The sequence below is a fragment of the Raphanus sativus genome, chromosome 3, assembly GCF_000801105.2.
Source record: "Raphanus sativus cultivar WK10039 chromosome 3, ASM80110v3, whole genome shotgun sequence".
Classification (NCBI taxonomy): domain Eukaryota; kingdom Viridiplantae; phylum Streptophyta; class Magnoliopsida; order Brassicales; family Brassicaceae; genus Raphanus; species Raphanus sativus.
In genome coordinates this window covers 6466058-6491329 of record NC_079513.1, presented here as the reverse complement: position 1 = coordinate 6491329, position 25272 = coordinate 6466058, and the positions used below count along the sequence as shown (strand labels likewise).

General features: G+C 35.0%; 3 protein-coding genes and 1 long non-coding RNA gene across 5 annotated transcripts; 1 reads left to right on the top strand and 3 right to left on the bottom strand.

Annotated features, from left to right (window-relative positions):
• Positions 1-234: 234 nt before the first annotated feature.
• On the bottom strand, positions 235-2039 carry LOC130509886 (uncharacterized). Of its 2 annotated transcripts, none has more exons than XR_008943841.1 (4): positions 1656-2039; positions 1516-1579; positions 1097-1197; positions 235-449 (listed from the first exon to the last, which is right to left on the bottom strand). It is a non-coding gene; the product is annotated as an uncharacterized LOC130509886 (long non-coding RNA). The 2 variants fall into 2 exon arrangements; XR_008943840.1 differs by having other exon boundaries at positions 1516-1574; positions 1656-2036.
• Positions 2040-5973: 3934 nt separating this feature from the next.
• Positions 5974-10277, top strand: LOC108830163 (uncharacterized). The gene is made up of 7 exons (XM_018603762.2): positions 5974-6771; positions 8370-8540; positions 8644-8742; positions 9023-9142; positions 9228-9365; positions 9435-9767; positions 9887-10277. The coding sequence occupies exons 1-7, from the start codon at positions 6076-6078 to the stop codon at positions 10112-10114; spliced, it is 1785 nt and encodes a 594-aa protein (XP_018459264.2). The 5' UTR covers positions 5974-6075; the 3' UTR covers positions 10115-10277.
• Positions 10278-11089: 812 nt separating this feature from the next.
• Positions 11090-11683, bottom strand: LOC108830164 (uncharacterized). The gene has a single exon (XM_018603764.1). The coding sequence runs from the start codon at positions 11681-11683 to the stop codon at positions 11090-11092; it is 594 nt and encodes a 197-aa protein (XP_018459266.1).
• Positions 11684-15213: 3530 nt separating this feature from the next.
• LOC130509928 (uncharacterized) lies at positions 15214-16752 on the bottom strand. The gene has a single exon (XM_057006244.1). It carries the CDS (start codon positions 16750-16752, stop codon positions 15214-15216), a length of 1539 nt encoding a protein of 512 aa, XP_056862224.1.
• Between the last annotated feature and the right edge of the window lie 8520 nt (positions 16753-25272).

Sequence of the window (25272 nt, the reverse complement as noted above, 5' to 3'; positions counted from 1 at the left end):
GAGAGAGAGAGAGAGAGAGAGAGAGAGAGAGAGAGTGTGACACCCCCGATCATAAATGACCAGAAATGACACTGACGTTGTTCTCTGAAAGTCAACCCGAGGTTCTCAGAATAAATCCGATCACTTTAGATTAACAAACCGAGAACACCGACGCTCCTATCGAATATCACTTTAGGCTTTTCAACCCGACAAGCAATATTCGATAGTTGGTTCGTCCCGGACAAGAACTAGTAACATATGAGAACTCGTAATTTATAAACATTCTTTTATACATTAATTATTTATTTTTAAACATCTTACAAACCTTTATAGTTTTAACCTACGGCCTATCGCCCAACAACGTTTTACAGTAATATACACAGAAGGTTCGTTGCAAGGACAACAAAAACTACCGCTGATTACGCCGTTCCTTCTAGTCAAAAAGAGTAAGTCTCCCGCCTAGTGGTTACCTGCACACACGAATGAGTCGTGAGTAAAAATACTCAGTGAATCTAGAATCACAACACAAAATATAAACCATCCACACAAGCATTCACAATAATGCATAAGTATGATCATGCAAGTACTAGTACATATTCAATCACTACATGAATCTCATCCTATTCATCACTCCATATCCACCGTCCTTAACTCAAAATTTTAAATATATATTTATAGGCATATGCTAAACCCGAAACCACAAAAGGCTAAGAGCTTAGCGGGTAATAATAAAAATAATTAAAATTCATCTCCTTCAGATAATCACTTGATGAATACCCGACACTGGATCGTCACCCAGTACACGGCCCTAGTCTGCAATACCGTAACTCCGTGTCTTCGTACATCTTGAAACGTCACGTGAACCACGTACGATCAAGCGACGGATCTTCATATTACGGGGATATTTAAGTAGTGAGTTTTGACAAGACTTCATATGATTATTACTTACATACTTAACTACATGAATGCATATACAAGTCACAGATAACCTACATGAACACTTCACAGAATTTTTTTTTTAGAATAATTAGATAACATCTACTCATTCGTGACTTTTTGCTGCAGATAAATCATGCTACTCTCAAACATGATTTATTATCCTACTATCTAGACTCACCTCAAAATAAGTCTTGAAACTGATCTCAAACAAGCTGAAGGAACCAAAAGAGTACACGGGTACAAGGACGACTAGAGTGAGACAGCAAGACTTGCAAGCAGCTGAACAAAACATAACAGAAGCACTAGCTTTAGATACTCAGTTCGGTTTTGAAGAAGAATTTTAAATAAATCTTATCAGCTCGGTTCAGGACAAGGCTAATCAGTCCAGTTCAAGTGAAGTTCAGACAATGATCAGATCAGTTCAGAATTAATCTAATCAGTTCATAACATATGAGCTAATTATTCCAGAAACTGATTTAATCTGAAACTCATAAAACTGAACCCATAATACTTTAAACACTCAACCAAGATCAAAGCTTCACTGATTAATATCTGGTTATGATCAATACTTGACTGAGGCAAGAAGATTAAGCTTACCACAACTGACTAACAGAAGAACTCAGATGATCCTTTCCCTTACTGAACTTGCAACTGAACTGATCTAAGAAAACAGAAATCAAAATCTGTTCCTCACAAAAAAAACAGAACAAGGTTTAGGGTTTACTCTGGATTCTCACCTTCTGATCTTCTCTAGAGCAAGGAACTAAGATAGAGGATGAAAGAAAATCTTCCAAGGTCTTGTCTATTTTTTCTATGATTTTTCCTCTGATTTTTCTTCACTTTTTCTCTTCTTTCTCACTGTTTTCTCTCTGCAATTTTTTTCTTTCTCTGATGAGTTTTGTTTCTTCACGTCAGGGAGGGAGAGAGGAAAGTGGAGAGTAATCATCTAATGGTAAGCTAAGTGTCTTGAGTCTACACCAGGCTTGATGATCACATGACAGCTGGCTTTGATTCATAATTATCCACTAAACAGCTCACTAATTCCTTCCTTTGAAGAAATCTCTCCCAGCCACATAATTTATTTTAATTAATCAAACAAGTAAGCACACTGCTTGTGACTATCATGTGTTTTTTTTTTTTTTTAAATGGGAAGGTCATTACAGAGAGAGTGTGTGTGTGAAAGATAACTACGATCCACTTATGCACTTATAATAATAACGTAACATGTAGTATATGAATTAGACATAATGATACATAGAGATTGAGAAATAATTATAATCTACTTATATATTTATACTAATAGCTAGACGGGTAATATATGAATCATATGAATGCCCGCACACCCGATATGATCGTATTACCTTTTTATCTTTTTGAAAAAAATACAAGATTTATGATGAGAGAGAGAGAGGGAGAGAGACTTATATGTGGAGAAACCTAAATGAGTAAAATACAAAGATACAACGAGAGTGAAATATAATTACGATCTACTTATGCACTAATAATAATAGCTATAAATGCAATATATAAATCATATCGATGCCCGCACATGCGTGATTTATTTATTTCATATTTCAAAGTATATGATAATAATTTAAACATCAAAGTAGATTGAATTAAATAATGTCTAAAAGGCTTATAGTTTTGAAGCACAAAGACTGAATGAAGAACAAATTTAGTTTTAATAATACATTAAACATATGAATTGTATTTGAATAATACATATTTTTATGAATAATACATAAAACATATGAAGAACAAATTTAGTTTTAATAATACATAAAACATTTGATTAGATATTAATAATATTTCTGCCTAGGCCAGTGTTCTCTTATGGTCAGTTCTATGTTGCACTTTCAAGAGTTAAATCGAGATCTGAATTAAAAATCCTAATAACTGGTATAGAAAGGAAACCGGAGACAAAAACATTGAATGTTGTCTACAAACAAGTTTTTCAAAATATTCCGTAGGCAGGATACTTAATTGTTATCTATTTTTTTCTGTGTCTGATGCTTTATCCCAAAGACGGTTATCTTATGATATAAAATCCGTTACTTCTAAAACTTTGTACTATTCAGTCCATAATTTGAATATGTACAATGCCCGCACAGGGTGCGGGCCGGCCAGCTAGTATAAAGTAAATATAACTGCACTAGAATATTATTTAACCGTACGTAACTTACTAACTTCCTTATTTTCATCAAGAGCATACAATATATGTGGGGTCCATGTTCTATCACTTACTTTCTTTTACAGTTTTTTTATTTTTTTAGCAGTCTTTTTATAATTAGAAAACACAATCGTGATAAGTGATTATTTCCCATACAAAGCTAACAAATCTTTCATCCTTTTTTTTTGATCAACAAACGTTTCATCTAAATTTTTCAGGGAACTTGGGTCAAAGCTAACAAATCGTCATAAGTTATAGTTGTTGTTGAAGACACTTGGATGATAACCTTAGAAAAAGTTGCAGGAAACTTAAAAAGATGTCTTTAGGAAGAAGAAGATTTAATAACGATTATGCCATTAATGCAAAAACAAAAATAAAAACTAAAAGATCTTTTCCGGATCACGAGACCAATTAGTTTAATAGGTTAACGGGTCTAAATAGATTTATATTATTATCATAGGTCAAAATTTTTAAATTTATATTTATGCTATTAAAATTCATAGATTTATGTTCACGTAACTAACTAAACGAATATACATAACAAATAGTTGTACAAGATCTATAAGTTATATGCAATTTGTACAAACCCAAACTTTTTTCTTTTTACAAACCCAAATTTAATAAATGGATATACGTATAAGACTTATATGTTATATGTAGTTTCTTCGAACCCAAACTAAATATACATATTTTCAAACAGAATGTTCAACCACATTCTTATTTAGGAATGAGAATACATGTGATGTTTCAAAATATAAATACTGATGTTACATTTTCATAAATAATATTCCATCATGAAAAAATAACGGGAACTTGGACAATGATAAATCCTTTTGATTGGCATTGAAATTACATATTTAAATTATTGTATTGTTTTGACCAAAAAGAAAAAAAACAAATTAAAATTATGATCCGACCTCAACTTTCAAACCATATATCTTATTTAAGTTTCAAATATTATTTTATTCAAATCAAAATATATAACTGTATATGAATTTTGATAATAGATAAAAGGTTTATTATAAATATATTTTTATATATCTTTACAATTATTATATTAAAGAATTATTGTTTAAAAAAATACAACTCGCAGATAACCGCAAAATTAAGCGGAGCGGGTACAAAATTATTTGTTTGCGGTTTATACGGGTCAGATTTTTTGATCAGAACAAAATTGAAACCTGCGGATTAGCGGGTCAGCGGGCCGGGTTCGATCTGCAACCCATCCTTAACCGAACGTATACCGGATCAATTTTTAAATTGCCGTTATTTAATAATATATATTTTGATTTATACACAAATATGATTACAAAGAAACATACGAATATAATCACAAAAAAACACATATATAAAAACTAAATTTAAAACAAAAAATATACCCGCCCTTTTTAAGGGCGGATCAGAATCTAGTATTCTATTAATTCTCCTGTATGACCAATTGATATATGTTGTGTCCACACTTTTAAATATTATAACTGCAATGATATACATATTTTTTTTTATATGATAACTGCAACAAAATTAAATAAAGAACATCACCACTACTTAATCACGCCTAATAATCCGGGGGAGGGGATAATTAGTTCAGTTCAAATAATAAATTCACTACGTAACCTACTTTAATAGTAATAAACTAAATATTTTATAGATATAAATCAAATTCTATTAATCCTAACTAAAGAAAACTACTTCTAAATCTAAACCGCTGTATCTAACACTGGTGCATGGACTATTGATTTCATAGCACAACTACGTGACTATTCTTTGTTTTGTGTTTTTCTTATATAATTATTCATCTTTGTAAGAACGAATATATTTTTTGTGTTACACTTTTTTAGAAATTTATTTTTAGTCATGTTTGTGTTTTTCTTTGTACAATATTTATTTTAGATGATTAATAAAAAGTTTTAATAATTGTATTAAATTCTGAGTATATTTTTTGTTTTACATCTTTTTAGAAATTTAATTTTTTATATTAGTATTTTATAGTCATATTAGTGTTTTGTATAATATTTCTTTAAAATAATTAATAAAAAGTTTTAATGGAATATATTAAAATAGTTGGATCACACCTATATCAATAGGTCATGTTCATGTTTTAATAATATTGATTAAAATAATTGGATCAGAGTTGGACCACCCTATATCAATATGTCATGTTCCTCTTTGAATAGTATTGATTAAAATAAATTAGACCAACACCTATATCAATATGTCATATTCTTATATTTTAATAGTATTGATTAGATTTTGACCCGTCTTTTCACATGGCGGATATATTTTTGTTTTAATTTCTTTTGAAAAATTTAGTTTTCATATTTTGTTTAGTTAGTATTAAAATAAAAAATTAGGTACAACTATAAAAGAAAATAATAACAGGATCATTAAACAGTTGGACATAACATTCGTCAAAAGGTCATATTTCTAATTTAATAGAATAGATTATAAATATGTCAATATAAAAAAATCATGTTTAAAAATATAGTAAAGTTTTGAAATCTATTTTTTTATTTTTTTATTTCACATAAAAATATAATATAAACACTTTTAACAAGTTGAAAAGAAGATATAATAAAATATAATAATATAAAAATTAAAAACTAATTGAGTATCTAATTAAAATAATGAAATCAATACTATTAAAATATGACCTATTGATCCAACTATTTTAATACAATTATTAAAACTTATTATTATAAATCATTTAAGAAAAATATTATACAATAAAAAACATATATATGACTAAAAACACAAATATAAATATTAAATTTTACAAAAATATCAAACAAAAAATATACCGCCCTTTGAAAATTTAAGGGCGGGTCAGAATCTAATCTAGTGAATATGATTAAAATTCGAATTGATTTGAAAGTCAAAAAATGAATTAATTGAGTTGAGCATATGCATATGATTCCTCGAACAGCTCAACAAAATTCAAAATGTCGAACCATCCGCTCCTCTTCCCACACTAGTCCTCCTCCTCCTCAATGGCGACTTCCCTTCTCAAGCGAACGACCACGACGCTAGCTAAATCTTCGGAGAGCGGCGACGACTCCTCCTCTTACTCAACACGGAGGTCAATCCCCAGGAGGCACCGGAGCTTGAGCCGTTTCTCCCACCGCACGCCGGATCCAGACGCCGCCGCCGACGCCACTCCGATGAGAAAGGGCAAATTCGTGAACACCGTGAGAGGTTCTGGATTCGGCGGCGAAATCAGCCTCGACGACTTAGCCGTGGAGTTCTTCGAGTCCTTCTCCAGCGAGAGCGGGCTTAGCAGCAGCGAAAGAGGACGATCTGGCTCTAGGAAGTCCACCGACGTGACGTCACATTCGCAGAGGCGTGGACGGTCTGTGTCTAGGGTTGGTTCTAGTGGTAATAACGGTGGCGTACGGAGGTTGGATGCGGACACCGAGAGCTCGAGACGGCGGAGGTCGTTGTCTAGAAATCCGTCGTCGACGAGAGAAGTTACTGGTAAGAGCGGTGGATTGGATCCGGGAAGGAGCAATTCGAGTCGGAGACGGTCGGTGTCTAGACAACCGCCGCGGGAGAGGGTTAGTTCGGGCTGGAACAGTGGTGGTAGTGCGATTAGGGGTAGGGCGATTGGGGCAGATCGGGAAAAGGAGAATTCGCGGCGGCGACAACGGTCGCTTTCTGTTGTTCGCCGCCGGATTGACAATTCCGAGGTAAAACACAGACAACACTTCTTGTAGTTTCTCTGTGGGCCCTCTTTGTGTGGTGTGATGCGATTGATTAGCAACTTTTCAACTCTTTTGTTATAAAATAAACTTTCGAAGCTATAATTATATCACTCCAGCTGTAATTAATTACTAGATTTTTGACCCGCGCTTAAAAAGCGCGGGATTTTTGAATTATAAATAAACTTTGATACCAATTAATATTTTGAGATTATTGTACATTATTGTGTTCTAAAACCGTATTATATTAAAGAAAAGAATTTTGTTTAAAATTATATAGTTTATGAATTAGTTTATTTGAGATTTTGTATATACATTTTATATAACTTTTTCTTAGATCTTGGTATTTTACCGTACCTGAAAAACCTAACAAAAACGACTCGAAAATACATGTGCAGTTCATATCCGAATCTTATATAAGTACCTATTTAATATATTTTTGGACCCGTAGGTCTCTGTTTGAGCTCGGGTCTTCCCCGAAATCCGATTGGGTGCGCAAAGTATCTGAAATATTTTGTATATATTTGGTATGGGTATTTCAGACATGTTTTTGGGTAAAATTTAAATTTAAAAATATATTTCAGGTCGGTAAAAATTTTGGGTACATTTTAGTTTCATCAGGTTAGATTACGGATAAATGTTTGGACATTTTGAGTATTTTTTTCATGTTTCGGATACATTGAGTCTTTTTCTGGGTTCTAAATAGACTAACCAATCCAAAGCCATAACATACCCAAAATTATATTTATTTTACAAATATTTGAATTATGAACGCGTATCAACTCAGATATGAAAGAAACCAACATATACAATACGAATATGTTTGCATGTCACGTAATTGCAATAGGAGGTGGACCTGAGATGTTATAATATGAACGTCTAACTTTATACATAATTAAGAACATTATAATATTTTATAGTTCTCGTGTGAATATTATATATTCTAGATGTCTCACCATTTTGTAATGCAATTGTATCGTGATATTAATTTTTTTTTGTTTTATAAATTTTTATTTGTTTTCCGTTTTAAGTGGTCTATATTTTTTATATATTTACAATGCAGATGTATCATGTATTTGTCATAATAAATTTATTAATAATTCTTTTATTGTTTCCATATTTAAAAGTAAGATATTTTTTCTGGAATTTATTACATGTATTTGAGTTATGGTAACTGAATATATTTGATGAGATATTGATTACAAATCGATTTTTCTTTTTATATTGCTAAAAAACCATAATTGTATTTTTAATGCTATCCATGTTTTCATGCTATCCTATAGCCAAACACTCCAAAATTTTTAATTCCTATTCTAGTTTCCAAACAACTTCTTAAAGTACTTCAACTTTAATAATATAGATGTGACAACTTCATAGCAACAGGATCATACATACTTGTTATACATATTTATGTTTCGTGGTAACAGTTACGAAGAATATATTGGTTTGTCTTCTCTTAAATCAGTGGGAGCAGCGTATGAGCATTTTCACTCTTGTGTGTATTTGGCTTGTTGATATGAGTAATGAGCAATGATTTGTATTTTGTGTATTGTGAATAGACATGCTATATGTTACATGATGTGCAGAGTGATGGAGATCAATTGCAGCGTTCAAGCAATTCAAGGGACTTGAAGAAGAGTGTCACGAGTGGAAAGAATCAAAATGGTGGGTCTGGTAAACCTGCAGTTTCGGATCGTAGACAAGGTCCTAGGAGGTCTCTTAGTCAAAATCCAATCAAATATCATGATGGCTACTCTGTAAGTCACTTGTTTTGCTATCGACGTTTCTATTAACGGCTTGGTTCATTTCTATGTATGACTTCTGTGCTGAAAATGTTCTTTTTTGTTTGGGATGTTGCAGAGCCAGTCTTCTGCAGTCACTGATGATGAAGGAAAGGAGTCCAACTCGATTAAGCATGGAACTGAGAGGATAATTCGGACAGTATATGCCCAAAATAAGGTTTGTGGGTGTTCAACCAATAATAATCCTTTTTCTTTTGTTAACTTATTTATATATGACTGACCACTCTCTATTCGAAACCAACCCATGCCTCTTAAAAGGGCAGATTATTCTGGATATTGCTTTTAATTTAAACTGAGAAAATCTGAATGAAATAGATTTAAAAGTGTTTATGAGAATGATGTTTGAAATTGAGCAATATCGTAGACTGTTAATTGATTTATTGGCTACTTCCCTTGGAAACATGATTTTCATCTTTTAATGAACGGTGTTAATACAGGTAACACCAAAGAAAAGAGAATCTCTGGGGAACTCTGATTATGGTACCCAGCGAAAGTCCCATGATGATCACCATGCTATCTCCACATTTAAGAAAGGTTATGCAACTAAATTGCAAGAGGTACAACTTCTCTTTGTGCATAGCTTCTTTCAGTGAGTAATCAACGACCAAACACACATCACATCTTTTCTCCTTGAATTGCCAGTCTGAGGAGCGCAAGCGAGATTTGTTGGCTGAGATAATGTTGGAGGAGCAGCGTGGTAGGGAGCTTTCTATGAACTTAAAAGAGTTGCTCACTGAAAATAGCTCTGAAGCTGATGAAAAGCCGTCAAGGATGCGGAAGGTAAGCATTACAATTCTCAGTCCAACTTATGGTTTTAGGTTTTTGTAACATCTTATTGCTTTATTACAGAGGAGCAAGGACCGGAGCAGAAGGTTGTCCATGGGTTTGACAGATGAAGCAGAGCAATTCATCGACGAATTCATTTCGAACATAGAAGACACAGACTTTTCGTCATTTGAAGATGAGAAGAGCGAAAGTAGTTCAAGTTTCGGGTTGATCAAATCACAAAACTCTCAAGGCACCACTGTTCCAAAGAGTGTTCCTGTTGAAATGGACGGTGTTATGCTTCCTTGGTTGCAATGGGAAACGCCAGACGACACTTCTGCTGCACTGATATGCCTTAACAAGTCACCCCACACGCCAAATTCAAAACCTTTTGTCCGGGAATCTGATCCAACTCAGGTAACAATGTTTTTCTTTTGCACAGACAGTGCTTCGTACGAGTCCAAAACTATCGCTGGATTAGTTAAATGACACGTGGATACTTGACAGTTTCTCTGACATGAATGTTGTCTTGATAGGATGCATCGAGTGGGCAAGGGACGAGCAATGGTACCATAAGTAGCAGAGGGAGTTGGAGCCCATATGAGTCTGCCACAAAGACTGTGAGTCCCTTAAGAAGACTAAAAATAGATGTGTCCGAATATCTGAAGCGACCTAACAGTGCGGATATTCTAAATGAAACGTGGAAGCTAAGGCACAGAATCAGTTCGGGAAGTCTTGTACTCTCTAGCCGCTCATTGATCTAAAGATTCGTGACAGCAAGCAATTGTAGGTCTTTTTTACGTTTTTTTTTTATCGTGCTTTAACCCACAAAGAGACAACATGTCCATGTATAGTATCTTATGGTCTTTGTTCAGGACATAGTTGTCCGACTAATTAAGCGTTTTAAGGACGGATAAGGTCTTAATATTTTGCCTGACATCCGAAGAACTTGGTCAAAATAACTGAAACTGGACTGGAACGCCCAAATATACGGTTGTTTTCTATATTTTTATATCTAAAATATCTAAACCAAAAATTGAATGAATATTTAAAAATTTAAATACAAATTAAAAGTTTGCTAAAAGTATTTGAAAGTATTTGAAAAAACTCTTATCCAAAATTATTTAACTGTCTTAAATTATTCTAAAGTATTTAGGAGTTATTGGTAAATGAATTCTTATGAACTTTAGGGAGTGTTAGTAGAAGTTATATTTATAATGATTATTAGAATTTCTAAAATCTTGTGTTATTGGTTTGTATAGTCTCATATTCTCACTAGAATCTAGTGTTCTTGGTTGATGATTTAGTAATTCTATACTCAATTTTTTTGTATTCAAAAAGTTCAGATTTTAATGATTCTTTAAATCTATTAAAATTTGTGTTATAGGAAGTTGTATTATTCCCTATTTAACTCATTACTCAAGATTTTCATAATACTATCTATTTAGTTAAGATTCTTATAATCATCATATCAATTTACTTTTACAGAACATCACTATATACAAAATTATCTACAACTCTTTCCAAATTTAACAAATCTTTAATTTGTAAAATCAACAAATTTTTGTGAATGTTAATCCCACTAACATCCCCTTAGAAACTTTTTTTTTTTAACTCAAATAGCAAGAGGCTAAGCTCAAGGAGACAAAGTCTGACCAGTTTTAACTGGTAATACAAAAACCAAATCGAAAGCATCAAAGACAGCAAAAGCATATGATGACTCACCCTAAGGGAAGGGTTTAAGAGATCACCATAGCACCTTCAGTCCTAATGATATTATGAAGCCATGAAGGTCCTCCCATCGCCAAATATGATTGAAAACGTCCATCCCGTAGCACACTTCTAGAGATCTCTCGTGCCACCTTGTTTGACTGAACAGATTCCACTTCAAATTTAATCCCTACAAACTCTGAGCATATCGTAGTGATTTGCTGAAGTAGTCCTCTATACCGTGGCCAACGATAAGGTTTCTGAATAGCATCATACAGTTCCTGTGAATCTGTTCCTATATGCACTTCCTCTATTCTCAGATCACGCAAACTCTTCAATACCCATAACAAGCAATACATATCAGCAGATAACTTGTCTGACTTGGGAGTCAAAGCATCTCTAGCATGCATTCCAACCTCACCATTATAGTTCCTAGTAATCCAAGCTCCTCCTACATGGTACCTATCACTCCTCCAATTCGCATGGAAATTGCATTTGACCATACCTTGTGCAGGAGGTGTCCAGCTTTGCGGTACTCCCATGTGTAATGCTGTTTGCTCTTCTCCACTCGCTCCTTTGTTCACCTCGTACCATAGAGACGCCTCCTCTAAAGCCCGACGCATCAACACCGCTATTGATTCTTGTGTCTATGCGTATAATAAGCTATTCCTGTTCTTCCATATTGCCCATAGCATCCAAGGGAGCGCTTATCGGCGTTCTTTGGTCAAAGCTCCTTCTTGCATTAGTTTCAAACAGCTTTCCAATAGTTCCACTAATGAAAGATCAGGGAACTGCTGTTCAGGTGCAATGTGAAACTCCCGCCACAAATAACGTGCTTTAGTACAATGGAAGAGCACATGTGCAATCGTCTCCTCGCCTTGTTGACATAATTTGCAGATGGTATCAACTGGCATCCCGTGTGCTGTAAGTCGTTCTGCCACTGCCAATGCTCCTGATACTGCACGCCATAAGAACATACGGATCTTTGGAAGAGTGGGCAGTTTCCAAATCTTTTTCTTAAACGCTAGCACTGCAGGTTCATCTTCTCGTCCACGATTGCCTATCTGAGATTTCGTCGCTAACCAACTCCCACTCTTGACTGTATAGTCCCCTGACTTAGTATACGCCCATACGTACCTATCCTGAACTCCCCCAATCGCCATCTGCTTAATGCGCTCTGCATCATTTGGTGGGAATAGCTCTGTTAAGGTTTCAATCCGCCATTTACCATCATTTCCTATCAGCTCAGCAACTCTAAGCTTGACATCATATAAGAGTTGCTTGTTCACTGGTCTTCGTGGCACCTCATCGAGAATCCACTTATCACCCCATACCAGCGTCTCCTTACCATCCCCAATGGACCTGATTAAACCCTTTAACAGTAGCTCTCTTCCAAACAAGATACTGCGCCAGGCGTATGATGGTCTATAACCTTTACCACACTCTAAGATGTTCGACGAAGCGTAGTATCTACCCTTATATACCTTCGCCAGCAAGCTCTCAGGTTCATTATACAGTTTCCATGCTTGCTTTGCAAGTAAGGCTTGATTAAAGTCTTCAATATCTCTGAAACCTAAGCCCCCTTGATCCTTTGGTACACAAACTTTCTTCCAAGCAATCCAGTGAATCTTTTTCTTTTCTCCATCTTCATCCCACCAAAAGCTAGCTATCGCACTCATTATTTTCTGACAATGATGCTTGGTCAATCTGAAGCAAGACATCGCATAAACTGGAAGAGCCATAGCAATAGATTTGAGTAGTACCTCCTTTCCACCAAGGGAAAGCTTTTTGGCAAACCATCCTCGTAATCTCTTGTTAAGTTTCTCACCAATGAACGCAAGTAACTGCTGTTTCGAACCACTAAAGCACTCAGGCAAACCCAAATACTTTCCATCACCTCCCTCATTATCAATATGCAATATCTCTGCAAGAAGTCTCTTCATCGTGGGATCGATAGCCGCTCCAAAGGTGATGGCTGATTTCTGGAAGTTTATAATCTGCCCCGACGAGTCTTCATACAATTTCAAGCATTTTAGAAACTCAGTGCATTCTCGTAGACTAGCTCTGCATAGGAACAGACTATCATCAGCAAATAAGAGGTGCTGGATAGAAGGGCAGTTCCTCGTCAGTTTCATGCCAGTAAGGAGGCCGTTCTGCTCTGCGCGGTTCATCACATGGACTAAGGCTTCAGCACAGAGAATAAATAGAAAAGGAGATAGGGGATCTCCTTGTCTAATACCTCTCTCCGGTGTTATATGCCCAAATGACTCTCCATTCATCAACACTGTGTACGTCACCGATCTAATGCAGTTCATCACCCAGTCGATCCACTTTCTGTCAAAGCCCATCTTCAAAAACAGAGTCTCAAGAAAATCCCACTCAACTCTGTCATAAGCTTTAGACATATCTGTCTTTATGGCTATAAAGTCTTCCTTACAGTTTGGATTCGTCTTGAGGCCGTGAATCATCTCATGAGCAATAAGAAGATTGTCGGAGATAAGTCTACCTGCTACAAAGGCTCCTTGTGTAGGTGACACAATCTTAGGCAGAATTAGCTTCAGTCTATTGCTCAATACTTTCGATATGATCTTGTAAACAACTGAGCACAAACTGATGGGCCTTAAATCTTGCATCTTCTTTGCGTTGGTTACCTTCGGCAGCAAACAGAGTTGTGTATGATTCCAATCAGTAGGAACCACTCCCGTCTCGAAGAAACCCTTCACCTCTTTCGTTACTTGTGCACCAGTTACCGACCAATACTTCTGAAAAAATTGTCCAGGCATTCCATCGATCCCTGGAGCACTATCACTCTTGATTGCTTTAACAGCACGTTTAATCTCTGCCTCTGTAACTGGTTTGATCAAGCCACTATTCATCCTGTCCGTCACCCGGGGGAGCATTCCTTCCAGCAATCTATCTGCATTTTGAGAACCAGAGGAGCTAAAGAGGTTCTGAAAGTACTGCACCGCTATCTCGCCTTTCTGCTCTTCCTCATAATGTTCCACTCCATTCTCGTTCAATAGCGATTGTACTCTATTCTTCATCCTCCTTGTTTCCACCCAACCATGGAACACTCTTGTGTTTTTGTCTCCTACTTGCAGCCACGTGTTCTTACTTTTCGCCTTCAAAAAGGCCTCCTCCTCTTGGTAGGCATTCTCTAGTTCAATGCGGGTGGACGCAAGCAGCTGCAGGTCCGGAAATTGTTTCTTCTCTTCTGACTCCAACACCTCTCTCAATCGTCGTATTTGCACACTTGAGTTTGATGTCGAAGATTTCTTCCAAACCGCCAGCTCCCTTCTACATGATCGGATCCTCTGTGAAACTGTTCCTCTAGTTCCTTCACTATCTGCGTTCCACCCTCTTCTTACTACCTCCATCACCTCCGGCTTATTGCACCATCTCTTATCAAAAGTGAATTTGCCCTTCTGCTTCATTCGAGATGGAATAAGACTCATCACTACCGGTCTGTGGTCCGATCATGTTCTCTCCAAATATTTTATATGTGTGCCAGGGAACAGTCTAAATCACTCTGCATTACCAAAGGCCCTATCAAGTCGGCATTGAATCCATACTTTCTCTTTGACTCCATTGGTAAATATCTCTCTTACTCCTCCCCATGAGTATATGTCCCCAGAGCTTGGAGGTTCTCTAAGACAGCAATCTCTTTTGAGCGCACGAAACCCAAAGAAAGTACTTTCTTCTCTAGCTGGACCTCCCAGTTTCTCTGAATTGTTCATCAGTTCATTAAAGTCTCCTATCAAGAACCATCCTCCATTTCGATTCAGACTGATATCCCGCAGCAAATCCCAAACAACATGCCTTCTATGCCGCACTGGATCTCCATAGATGAAAGACATGTAAAACTGTAAACCTCCAATCTTGACTCTTGTATCAATGATCCTACTCGAGTCAAATAACACCTCCACTTCATATGTACTCCTCCAAAACAAAGCCAAACCTCCACCAAGCCCCACTGGGTCTACCAAATGACAGTGGTCGTAACCCAACGAGCTTTGAAACCTCTTGACGTGATCACTAGAGTTTTTAGTCTCTAGGAGAAACAGAAAGTCTGGAAGATGTTCACGCACCATCTCCTCTAGGCGTCGAACTGTCGAGTTGCTTCTCAAACCTCGACAGTTCCAACTGAGCGTCGTCATTGAGGATTGGATGGTTTCTGGTGAACCATCAAACCTCCATGTTGCTTCGATACCTTAGATGAGACTTCGTCCTCATCAGTAGCTTTACGTTTCAGAGGGCCTTCTTCGCTTTCTCTGAATACTCCTTCATCATCTGGACCTGTTGCGCGTCTCTTCTTTTGGTCCCTCCTACACCATGAACTCTTGCTTCTGGTCGTTCCTCTACTCTTACTGCTCTTGTCTGCTGACATTGCTGGAGTGTAGCCCATAGTAAAGCGAGGTTGTTCTAGTGCTGATGATGTCGCTGCATTCACCTCATTCATCTTTCTCGTATCCAATCTCTTCTTCTGTGGCGATGCAAGAACAACCTCCCGACCCACTGTATCAGGCTCCCCGGTGGCCCCCACTGTTCCACTTCCTTCCTCATGTAGTCTAGAGCCATCACGTTCCATACCACGATTATCGTATTGGTGTGGTGCTCTCCTCAATGATGACTCCACAACATCTGGTACTCCTCCATTCTCAGATGTGCAGAAGTCAAAAACATGGCCAACTTCACCAGTTCTTTCTCTAGAGATTAAAGGCGCTCTCTCCAATCTCAAGCAAGATCTTTGTGCAACCGGATCTCGCGAGAGCTCATCTAACGTCTTTCTCATCTTAGCTTCTCGTACTCTTCTTTCCTCTGGAACAATACAATTCATGTAGAATCGCATCTCCTCAAAGACTTCAGGCGCCACTAATGTGCTTTGTGGGGCAAAACCTGGTGGCACTGATGGAGCCAGTAACGGCATAATCTTCTCAGTAAGATCATTATGGTGCTGACGGCTCCCACCAGATTGGTTCTGCACTGTACTCTGTACCACTGCAATCTCCTTCCCCTTGCTCTTGTTACCTTGAAACAGAGGACACTTCAGCTTCTCGTGTGTTAGCCTCATGCAATGGTAGCACTTCTTCCTTACTCTCTCATACTCCACATCTATGTATTCCACCCGACCACCAGGCAAGCTCAGAGACTTCTTATCTCTCACCGGTAAGTTCAGGTCAATGGTCACTTGAACTCTCACATAATCTTGCAGCTGTGGCTTTTCCGGATCAAACTCTATCACTTCTACATGTCCAATCCCATCAGCTATCGCATCAATCGTTTTATACGTAAGGTAGTTCACCGGAATATTGCGGAGTCTCACCCATATCGCCGCTGTCTGCAAGTAGGTCCTTGGAGGAACTTCTACCCATCTCTCCAACGCCATCCCCCAGTCATCAAAGGTCCAGAAACCCTGTTTCAGCACAGTCTGAATGTCTGTCTCGAGATCGAAGACAAACTGGAAACGCTCCTTAGATAAGGCTATTCCCCTAGCTCTCTCATAAACCTTCCAGATCTTTGGCATTGTTTTCAACATACGAGGCATATGTTGACACTCTGGGTTCAAGAATCTGCCCAGTAAGCTTCTTCCTCCTCTCTCCATCGCACAGTAGGTGATATCCTCCGGTATAACGATCGGTTTATCCTCCTCCAGCGACATCCCTTGCATCACTTCAACTAGATTGGCATCCATCACCAAGAGAAATAAGATTTTTGATGTTCTCTTCTCCCGGTTGAAAGTTGCTATAGTTATGAATATAGGCGGCGCAGTCGAAAACCCTCGATAAACACCACTTTTCGTTGAAGATTTAATGGAAAATGCAATATTCTCCGAAGATCTGTGAATATTTCCATTAAGATTTTGGAAAATTTCCGTCTTAATCCCATTCCCAGCAAGGATATTCTCCTTCTTTGTGTTAGCTCCCCTCTTATTGGTCGAAATCAAATCGCCTTGAGAGGGAGAAAAATCGCCCAAATCGCCTCCATTCCTTCTCCCATTATCGATCCGCTAGTCACTCCGATTTTAGTTATCCCTTAGAAACTTTTAGATTCCATTATTATTGATTCATGGATTTCAAAAATCTTACCCTTAAATTGGTTTAAGAATTTTAAAAATGCATTCAATTTCCTTGTTATTCAAAAAGTTTAGTTATTATTAATTCTTTAATTCTAACTAAATCTAGTGTTATTAGGAGATGAATTATATTCATAAGACACAATTTTTCAAAATATCATATGTACCCAAGAGACTTTTAAATGCACGTGATAAAAAGAACTTCAAAACAAAATAACTATTCTTTACGAAATATATATTACACCTCTAATCGAAATTATATGTCCAAAACTATAATTAACTATATGTTATTATACTTACCCTTTTGAATGTATAATTATATTTATATTGTTCTATCACTAACTATAAACTAAAATAACATATGAATTAGTAAACAAAAAATAATGATGTTAAAGTTGTTAATATAATATTCATTTTATTATATTAACATAATTTTTATATGTATCACTATCATTTTCCTTTTAACAAACAAACATGTTTTGCAAAAAAAAAAGATCATCCTATATAATTAAAATATAAATCATATATTTATTTTACAAAATAATGATAGAAAAAGGTAATAAAAATTCATGTAAATATGTACCAATCTAAAAAAGCTATGATCAAATTTTATAAATCAGTGTATATATATTTTCACAATCTATATAACTTTAAAAATCTATCAACTTATAAAATCAATTTTCAAAGGAATTTGTTTTGGAGCTCTTCTTTCACCTATTAATTTGGACTTTTCATCGAACTTATTCTTCTATTGATTTGCTTCACACATTTCATGTTTTTTTCTGTAATTGTGAGAATCTTAGTTACCTTGTTATATATTTGCTTCATGCTAAGACATTTGTCATTTTAGTTTCCATCTCTAGCTCTGGGAGTAATTAATATGTTACTCTCCGCCTGTTTGGCTCTGGAAAGATTTTGTATAATATAAGTACTAATCTCCGCATGTACGCCTGCACGAAGATTAGTACTTGCTAGGATAAGACTTGCGCTATGCGCAGGATGAGGTTATTATTTTCATTATGTTTTGGAGAATGATACAATAGTTAGGTTTTATTTGGATATTAGTTAGTTTTGGATTGTTATTTATCAGGTTTTGATAGCCTATTGTAGATTTAGAATTTAAATCCATTCTTATTTTTGTGTTCATTTAAACTTTTTTTATTTTTGATTTTTCGGTGATAAGAAAAAGAATATTCGTATTTCTTTTGTTTTTGCTATATTATTTTAGATAATCATGATGGTAAGCAAGCAATTCACATTATACAACCGTAATTGATGAAAACTACTAAGTTTAAAAAAAATAGAAATAAATACATTTAAAACGGAAATTCAGCCAAAAAAATACAGAACATGGCAAGAATGACCAAAAGAAACATGGACTTGAGGTTGGCCAAAAAAAGCCTAAACTTATGTTGACTTTTATCAGTTTATTAAGAAACTTTGATTGACCGACCAGATTAAGACACCATTAACTAACAGTTAAGACGGTGGGTAATCAACGTTAAATACGATCGTTAAGTAAAACGACGTCGTTTTGAGATGGAATGAAACGACGTCGTTTTACCTATTTTTATTATCAAAAATATGTTGTTCGTGTGGGTCGAACCTGAGAACTCATGGCCAAATGACGAGGTTTCTTGCCACCAGACTACTGTCACTTTTAAGAATATCCATAACATGTTTTCTTTTATTGAGTATCAAACAAATCTCGAAAAATCTAAATTCTTTTTTAAAAAATTCCAAAAAATCTAAAAAAATCAAGAAAATTCTGAAAATTAAAATTAAAATTGAAATTATAAATATTTAAAAAAAATCAAAACATTAATTTTTTTTTATAAAAATTAATGTATCTAAGATCATTTGAGTTTTTTTATCTTAAATACATTAATCATACTTTTTTATAAATTAATATATTTGAAATAAAATAGAAAAATGATATTTATCACACTATAAATGTTTTTCATTTAATTATTATCATATTTTAGGAAACAAATTGTGATAATATCATTTGTTTATTATATCTTAATTATCATTTGTCTATTTTATCTTAAATACATTATTCATACTAAAATCTATAGTGTGATAGATATCATTTTTATTTTATATTACATTCGTTATTTTATTTAAAAGTATGTTTCAAGTTTTTTAATCATTAAATTTAATTCGTTGCCTTTTTGAATTATTTTAGATTTTTTTGAAATTTTTAATGTATTTTTTTTTTTTTTAAAAAACTTATTTGTAATTTAAATTTAAATTTTACTTTTCATAATTTTCTTGAATTTTTAAGATTTTTTGGAATTTTTTAAAAAGAATTTAGATTTTTGAGATTTGTTTGATACTCAATAAAAGAAAACATGTTATGGATATTCTTAAAAGTGACAGTAGTTTAGTGGCAAGAAACCTTGTCATTTGGCTATGAGTTCTCAGGTTCGAACCACGCGAACAACATATTTTTGATAATAAAAAAGGTAAAACGACGTCGTTTCATTCCCCATCTCAAAACGACGTCGTTTTACTTAACGATATTTGCAAACGTCGTTTAATCATTCTGTAACGGTGTGTTTAATTTGGCGAGTCAGCGATTAAAGTTTAAAGTCAAATATAGTTCAGTGTTTTTTTGCCAGCCAATATGTTCGTATTTATTATGGCAATTCGTGGTAAGTTCATGATTTTTTTTGGCCGAATTCCCCATTTAAAACCCTTTGGTTCAATATATATTTCAAATATGGGCCTGCGTAGAATAATTAAAACCCAATACTTTAAAAACATGTTTGGTTAGGGTCCATAATTTCTGTAAAAAACGAAATTAATATAATTAAAAAAATATAGATCTATTTATATATTTATTATATTAATTTTCTAATTACCTAAATCTAATATAATTTGTAAACTAAAATAGTTTGATTTTTAATGGATATTGAGGTTTCTTTTTACATTATATACTCAGAAAATATACTCAGACAACGAAGCTTGTGTTTATCTATACATGGTGCAAATAATATTTTCAAATTTCAAATAACTTTTCATTCCGAAGCTCCACGGTGATTTTTTTGTGTCTTTCCCATTAGCCGATACAACTTCAATTGGAGTCACCTCGAGTATCTGACCTATTATATCTGAAAACAAACCGAGTGTTATATAATGTTATAGAAGATTTTTAAAATTTACTACAACAAAAATAAATTGTTATTACTACCAACCAAATAGTCTGTATACAGTGTACCTTCAAGAATGTCCCTGTAGTTGACTGGTTCAAAACCAGTAAGTTCATCGGGCAAAGCATTACAACACCGCACACGTGTTGTCGAGAGAAATCCAATTTTGTATGGCTGTTCGGTATGAGCCGCATGAGGGGCTTTGTGAAAAATTGATGAGAATCTTTGAACTGCCTTGTGACAGAAAGGAGTCAAACTGATTCACCAGATGTTTTTTAACGGAAGTGTTAATCTTAACACCCTACATAAATTTATAACAATACACGAAAAATAAGTATACACAAATATAAAAATATCAGAACAGAAAGAGTAAAGATGCCCTACGTTGGAGTCGATTAGAACCATCGCGATCGTCAGACCACCAGTAGTAGAATACTGTTTCCACAAACGTATGATCTTCACCCTAATCTTTCACACTGACTTGAATGGTTTCAAATCACACACATCAGTTATCGCAACCATTATAGAAAAATATTTAGGTTTAGGTTTCTAAGTTATCACGTGTATGAATGCAATGATATATGAATGGGAGAAATGAGTCTTATATAGTTTATTTAAACCTAATTCCACAGCGCAGAGATCGACTGCAAATTGTCATTAATACTATATATTCTCACCTTGTTGTTCCCTCTAAACTATATATATATTACAATAACATTAAATTGCCAAATATTTGCTATTGAATATCATTAATTAACCTTGCCAATCACTCAGAACCATTAAATTTTACAGAAGAACCAATATTTTTTGGTTTAATTCGGGTTTGGTACTTCTGATTGCAACAGTTTGTAGTATTAACCGAAGCATCAGAAATTATTTGTCGTATATAACTACATCGTCAATATCGTTAGGTCTGATAGCTTCCATAACCACGTCCACGTTAAACTATAAGAATTTGAGGTCCAAGAATTAACAAAAACAAAATTTATTTTAAACATTTACGGGTAAAAATAAACGTACATGCATGAACTTAAAAACGTACTTGAATGAGCCATGTACATTGACAGTTCAGATTGATGGTCACATTGAACTTCGAACATCCTTATTGTTAATATGAATCTTGTATAATGCTCTCAATAGACAAAGAAACTTCTGATCAGGTATTTATTTAACTCATATCCTTGTTTTTGTGATCAGGTACTCTCACCTTTCTTCCTCTTTTGTATCTAAAAGCAAAGAGACAGTAAATAAATATAGAAGAGTTAACATGTCTGATGAGGAGATCAAACGTGATAGTTTAACAATGCTCGATTTACGTGTCCTCGCATTAATATGTCTTCTCATAATACAGATATACAGACCTCAAGCAAGAGCTATAGAAAAAGACACGCTTACGAACATAACCGTAGGTATTACTCATAAAGACTGACATTTTTCGGACGTATTCTGTTTAATCATGCACCATGCATAGAGTATGTGAGAAAATCAGTGCAATTCGATCTGGGGCAGGAATTTGTGCAAGAGTACTTTGTAGCAAAGCAACAGACACAATACTAAGTAAAGTTACATAATATGCATTGTTAATCATGGCTTTGGCTAAAAAAAATCGTGGCTTTGCCTGCGATCGAAGAACATGCATGCTATTTGCGAAGCCAACATGGTTAGATAATCATGGCTTTGATTGCAATCAGGACAAACTCGAATGTGAGCTTTGTTTTTCAAAAGTTTTTCTCGTCCCCTCCATAATCGTAAATAAGGAAATTATGTGTTGTAGTAAAAAAGAAATGCTGTGAGAAGCTCTATAAACTCGCCACGTCAGATTCATGGTTCTAAAACTTTTCTCAAGCCGCCACGTGCCAAAGCCAATGTGAAAGCATTTAAGACAAATGCATTCCTTTTAATATATAGGGGATGTTATATACAATGATATTTTTTATATGATTATTATATATTTTAGATGAGTTTTTATTTAACTAATCATATTCAAAAGATTTGGTCTGAATCGGAAAATATGGTGATTTCAGTATGAATATCCTAATCCGTTTTAGATATATGGTTATTTGGATATTCTTTCGTTTTTATATATCATAACTGAATTCATCCATATCTGTGAGAACCCGACTCGAAACTCATCTAGAAATTTATAATATCCGAGTATGACCTAATTTCAAAATCCAAAAACCTAATACACAAAAGAAACGATCCATACCTGAACAAGTATTTAATCGTCCATGCCTAACTGAATATGTAAGCAAATAAAAATGAATTATTTGTTAATTGTCTTCAATTCTGCTCTAGAACAAATTCATTTAAATTTTTTTTTTTGTGAACTGGTCACTTTTGGACCTTTTAATCCTCAAACTGAGGTAAGTAGGGGTCGAACCCCCGACGTCAGGGCCCGAAGGCAGAGCTCAGCAGCCACTAGGCTACGAACAACCCGAACAAATTCATTTAAATATGTTTAATTATTATAGTTAAGAAGTAAAATAAATTTGTTAATTGTCTTCAATTATTGTTTTCAAGCAGGTAATTTATAATTACAGAAAATTTTGTAAATGAATAATGTCAGGATTATAATATTCTATTAATTTATAGTTATAATTTTTATAATTATGTTTATTAAATTATAATATTAAAATTATTTTTAATTAAGATAAAATAAAATATTTCCTTCAGTATATTTTTTTAACTGTTAATAACAAAATTTGCAGTGTAGAATTTTAATAATTTTACTAATTTATTATCGTTTAAAAAAATTCAGTACAATTTTTGAAATTAAAATATCAAGTTCTCAATACTTGTTTAATGCAAAATTATAAAAACTAAAAAAATATGTTTTCTTATATGGTATATTTTAGATGAGACTTTCCATTCATATGAGTTTATGATAATTTATATCTTGTTATAACAAAAAAATAAACTGTTTTTAAAGTGGGAATTTTAACATTTTGGTAATTTATAATTGTTTTAAAAATTCAAAATATAACATATACAAATATCTAAATTTTTATTATATGATTATTGTGATTGTTTAATTTATTTTAGTAAAAATGATATATACACAACTTGTTATCAAACCTTTATTATTCAAAATCATTAATTATCATATATATTTTAATCATATTATATAATTTCGTAGCTCTTTTGTAGGCCTGGGCAAATGATCCGGATCCGAAAATCAGAACCGGTAATTACCCGAAAAATCGGATCTCGGATAGGGTTCGGTTCTAGAAAAATACCCGGACGGATGAGGTTTTAAAATTGGTCGAGTACCGGATCGGTTCCGGGTATATCCGGGATCCGTACGGGTATCCGAGAATCCGAGATCCGTATGGGTATCCGAAAAATCCGAGATCCGTACGGGTATCCGAGATGTAAAATTTAATATGCATCACTAGCGAATCGAACCATGAACCTCATCTTACACTTACCACATCACGTGACACTACACCAATGCATCATATAGTGTTTATATATGTATTTTAAAGTTTATATCTATATATAAATAAATTTATAAATATTAATCGGATCCGTTAATTTTTTGGTTACTTCGGATATAACCGGATCCGACAGGTACCGAACCGTATCCGAACCAAAATTTTAAATTATCCGATCGGTACCATTTTCACTAGTTCTGAAAATATCCGAAATCCGAAACATCCGACCCGGATCCGAACTGGTAATCCGAATGCCCAAGCCTACTCTTTTGTAAGAAAAATGAAAAATATTTGTTGTATATTAATTACAATTAATTTATAGTTATTTTAATGTCAAATATATTATATATTTAGATGAACAAACATATTTCTCTTGAGATTCTAATAATATTTTAGTACATATGATATAGCACAATGTTGGAATGCTTCTCAAATAATATAAAAGTGTTTCAAAAATAATATCTTAAGGACATTTTTTTTAACAAAAAATCTTAAGAACATTTTCCAGACAGTAAGACTATAAACACATGCATAAAAAGATGTACACAGACAAAAAGTATGTACACAAGAACTCATACGTAAGACTTCAAAAAAGAAAAAAAATAACTCATACGTAAGATGTGTTTAACTAAAATATGGGCACTTAATGCATGCACGTTTCGTGTATAAGGGTCGGCGGCCTCCTCTCCCCCTTTTCTCTCTTCCATCTCTAAGACCAAAACCCTTTTGTGTCTGGGTGGCCGGCGGCCTCCTCTCCATCTCTGCTGCCGCCCCGCCCCCCCCCCCCCTTTTTGCTTATCTTCTTTTTCGCCCTTCCTCATTCTCTTTCATCTGTGCAATTTCCTTTCTTGCAGTTATAAGCTTTTTCGCCACCCGCGGTTTCAGATCTGGCGGTTCTTAGCTCGGAGTTTCGGTGAAGCATGGAGGTGGGTTTGACGAGCGATTTCTTTGGTTGAGTAAGGCAGTGGCGGTTTAGATTTGGTGTCAGATCTGGCCGTTCGAAGTGGATTGTTCCCGTTTCTCACCGCCTTGCTCCTCCTTCTCGTGGTGGGTAAACTGGCTCGCTTGGTCTGCATCGGTGTTGGATCTTGTTTGACGGTGGAGGTTCGGTGTTCTTCTGCTAGTTTTTCTTAGATCCCGGCGACTTGTGTTTTAAGATCGGTCAGTCAAGTTTTCTAAGGGCTCCGGAGATGCTGCGGTCCGTACTAGGAGGTTCCGCTGCAGGTTCTCTGTGGTTGGTGCGGGAGAGGTGGTTGGTTTCTGGTCTTGTCAACCGTCACTCTCCATCTCGATGGCTCTCGTGCTGAGCTAGTTAGCTTTCAGGAGCATGATCTAGGGCTGTCTACTGTCCACTTCTCTGATGTGGTGCTGGCTTTCTCTATCTCTTGGTGTAGGTCCATGGCAAGTGGCGATCTCAGGTGATCCTTTTTTTCCAAATAAAGCTCATCTTTGTCTACGCAGATGAGCTTGCTCAGGTGTTGCTCACTGTCTATAGTTGCTGCTGATAAGGAGGTCTCTCTCGAGCTGTTCTTGAGGAGCTAATCATT

Bases quoted from the DNA above. Each gene is read 5' to 3' on its own strand.
- LOC130509928 (XM_057006244.1), bottom strand. From the start codon at position 16,752: ATGGATGCCAATCTAGTTGAAGTGATGCAAGGGATGTCGCTGGAGGAG.
- LOC108830164 (XM_018603764.1), bottom strand. From the start codon at position 11,683: ATGCGTCGGGCTTTAGAGGAGGCGTCTCTATGGTACGAGGTGAACAAA.
- LOC108830163 (XM_018603762.2), top strand. From the start codon at position 6,076: ATGGCGACTTCCCTTCTCAAGCGAACGACCACGACGCTAGCTAAATCT. The intron at 8,541-8,643 runs GTAAGTCACTTG...GGGATGTTGCAG, and splicing joins AATATCATGATGGCTACTCT to AGCCAGTCTTCTGCAGTCAC. The intron at 9,768-9,886 runs GTAACAATGTTT...TTGTCTTGATAG, and splicing joins GGGAATCTGATCCAACTCAG to GATGCATCGAGTGGGCAAGG.